At 54.4% G+C, this 3,019-nt stretch overlaps 1 protein-coding gene across 1 annotated transcript; it reads left to right on the top strand.

Moving 5' to 3' along the window:
- Positions 1-133: 133 nt before the first annotated feature.
- N657DRAFT_490811 (uncharacterized protein) lies at positions 134-1,183 on the top strand. Its single transcript, XM_062787619.1, has one exon. The coding sequence runs from the start codon at positions 312-314 to the stop codon at positions 1,017-1,019; it is 708 nt and encodes a 235-aa protein (XP_062641710.1). The 5' UTR covers positions 134-311; the 3' UTR covers positions 1,020-1,183.
- The last annotated feature ends 1,836 nt before the right edge of the window (positions 1,184-3,019 follow it).

Raw genomic sequence — 3,019 nt, 5'->3', positions numbered from 1 at the left:
GCCTACATAATATATACAGGTAAGCCTGCTTCTGAGTCAAGCGGGGTTGTTGTTGGAAGGAGCACTGGCTACGCCACTAGTTATATTAAGACCTTCCTAGGCTTCTGAGCACTTTTATAACCCTCCATGGATCCACAAGGACTCAAAAGAACACAGATGTGGGGCAAGACCCCTGCCTCAGGGCACGCGAGACAGTCTGGCCCTGATTGGGCAGGGAGCTGCCCTATCCTCTTCACACTTTCCCCTGTTGTTGCAGCAGCAGCACCCTGCCCTCCACTAGCACGGCCTGAGTCGAACCAGGAGTTGCGCACATGAACCTCGCACTGTCACGACCCGTGACACTGCACAAGCCAGTTGAACCGCCTCTCGAAGAATGGCAGATGGAACTGGAACGAAGTGTTGAAGTACATGCGGAAGGAAACGGCATTTCGCGAGGTCATCGCACTGCTGATGCTGGTGACGGGCGGTGGCCAGCCGCGGGCACCAGACCTCCTCACCTACGGTGCCAGAACTCTAAGTCGGCTGAATGTGGCATCTTCGTCTATGACGGAAGGATGATGTACCTGACGCGGAGCCACAAGGCTAAGCGATCCACCAACAGGGAGTTCTATGTCGCTCGATTCCTTCCTGTTCAGCCGGGCCATCTCCTCTTCAAATACCTCGTCTACATTCGCCCCGTCGTCGATATGCTGATGCGGGAGCAAAGGCCCGACTTGCGGGCTTGCTCCACGTATCTTTTCCGCGCGCAAGTATCCGACGACAGCAAACCATGGGCCACGGAGCGTCTCACCAACGTGATCATACGATTCACCGCGCGGGCCTGGAGGAAAGGCATCACGCTGCAGATACTCCGACAACTATCCGTCGGCCTCTCGGAAAAGCATGTCCGCGAAGTCGTCAAACCGTTCAACCGGTTCGATGACCGTACAGACGCTGCGGATCGCAATGTTTCTTTCGCTTGGCAGACTGGCCATCCGCCCGTTGCAGAGCCGGTGGCACGAGTTCCTGCACCTCCCTAGCATGGTTACTGCTGCGGATACCAGAGCGGGCTGGGCTGGCGTCGGCGATTGCAAGCAGGGACCATCAGCAGTAGCAGCACAGAATGTCCACCCATCCGAGCTCGCGCCAACTATTCCCGAAACACACATTATCGCTCCCTCCAAGAGCAAGAAGAGACGACGTCAGATAACGTTACCATTCGGTTTCGGTCCCGCCAGCAATTCCAACGGCCATAAGAGACCCGCTGGGCCCGAGGAAGACACCGCCCAGAGTAAGCGGACGCGCCTCGCAGACCCACCACTACCGGCAAGAGTAGCCCATGGCAAACGCTGATCGTGGACTCAGGATTGGCAGGTGGCGACTGGAAGTTCAGGGCTCCAAGTATGTTCAATGTTGGCCGAGGATAGTGTTTGGATGGTGCTTCATCGGGGTACGATTGCCCCTTTTTGTTGTTCATCGCCAACATGAACGCTTATTTCATTGTCGAGCGCCAAGTCGGGCGTGCCGTCGCTACCCCTGACATGAGATCACCTTCAACCAAGCGCACCTCTCTTTTTCCTCTTGGAGTGGAGTGAGGCGGTTTAAACCAGGCACCCCTTGCGAGGAGCGCCACACTAAGGACATGGGTATCTCGTACTGCGAGACCTTCTTCGACGTTGGATGTTTCTCGAGTCGTCAAACGCTCTGTTACTACCAGGTACGGAGGACAGACGGAAACTTGGGGAATACTTTGGGTGGGGGGGGGAAGGTGGGACTTGCACAGTTTCTACGCAGTGGAGCCCAGCGGCAGATGAAGCCGTTGACTGAGAGCCTGATGGGCCACGGAACCCCATGGGGGATCTTAGTTATCCTACGGTCCCATGACCGATTCGCATCCGCGCTGTCAGTGGTTATCGTCCAACGATCGAAGTGTTCAATGGCAACGGGTGGACAAGCTTAGCCTTACAGAACCTGCGAGGCACTGTTCATCGAAGCTAAGGTCTTCACCAGCAAAATATCGAAGTCGAATCTCGCTGTCGTATGCCGTATTCACGTTAGATTCCATGAGGTACTTGTTGAATAATCCCCGACCACGGCTCTCAGGCCGAGGTCTATGAAGTGGATCTGTTGAACTAGCAACAGTCACAAGGCACAGTGATCACGAAGAACAGAACCGGATTTAATGCAGTTTGAAAGCACTGAACAGAGGGCTCGATTGATAAGATTCTGACAGAGTGTTGTGAATGTGTAAGGAACAGGGTGTTAGAGCCAACTACCCAATATTTTGGCACTCCGCTATCAGACCAACCAACTCAAAAATACCTGTCTGTGGTGGATCCATCACCCCAGGAAGAAGCGAAGCGCGAGGAAACTGCGAGCTCGCATCGCACGTGGGAAAAGGCCGTCGACCACTGGCAATCCCTCCTCGAGAAACTCTGGAGGATTGGCCAGTAAATGAAGCGAAGCGTTCCTTCCTCGCTTCCTCCGTGTTAACAGACTCCGGAATCATCGGCGTCACGAGGGGTTTCAAGCCCGTCGCGGACTGGGCCCTTGGGGTCTTCCTGCCAAGACTTCTTGGTCCAATAGAATAAGGAGAGAAAAGAAGTTAGCAGGATGCACCATGTCTCGATTAGTTGACTGTTAACCCGAAAAGGTTAATAGTGATGCACCCTGTCTCCGTTAGTTAATTGTTAACCGAAAAAGGCTAACAGTGATGCACCCAGCCTCAGTTAACTGTCAAGACTGTTAACCGCTTACGGGAGTCCTTCTTGCACCATGCTGCATGGAGAAGTCCTTGTTTACTCCCCGGCCTTTCCTTTCGAGGTGAGTTGTCTATTATTCGCCTCCACTTATCTCAGTGCTGCCGTACGGCTCGCTGAGCGAGCCTTATTGAGGCATTGATCTGTTCGAATTCGGCCCTACACTGTTTGCCGGCCTGGGGATAGTTACGCTCCTTCCCGGCTTCGGCAGGAAGACGCCTGGAGAGGAGTCTGAGCACTGAGATAGCCCTCCACCAGGTGCCTCCTCCTACGGATACTCC

This window comes from Parathielavia appendiculata (genome assembly GCF_033297405.1).
Source record: "Parathielavia appendiculata strain CBS 731.68 unplaced genomic scaffold N657scaffold_87, whole genome shotgun sequence".
NCBI classification, from domain to species: Eukaryota; Fungi; Ascomycota; class Sordariomycetes; order Sordariales; family Chaetomiaceae; genus Parathielavia; species Parathielavia appendiculata.
This window is presented reverse-complemented; position numbering and strand designations above follow the sequence as displayed.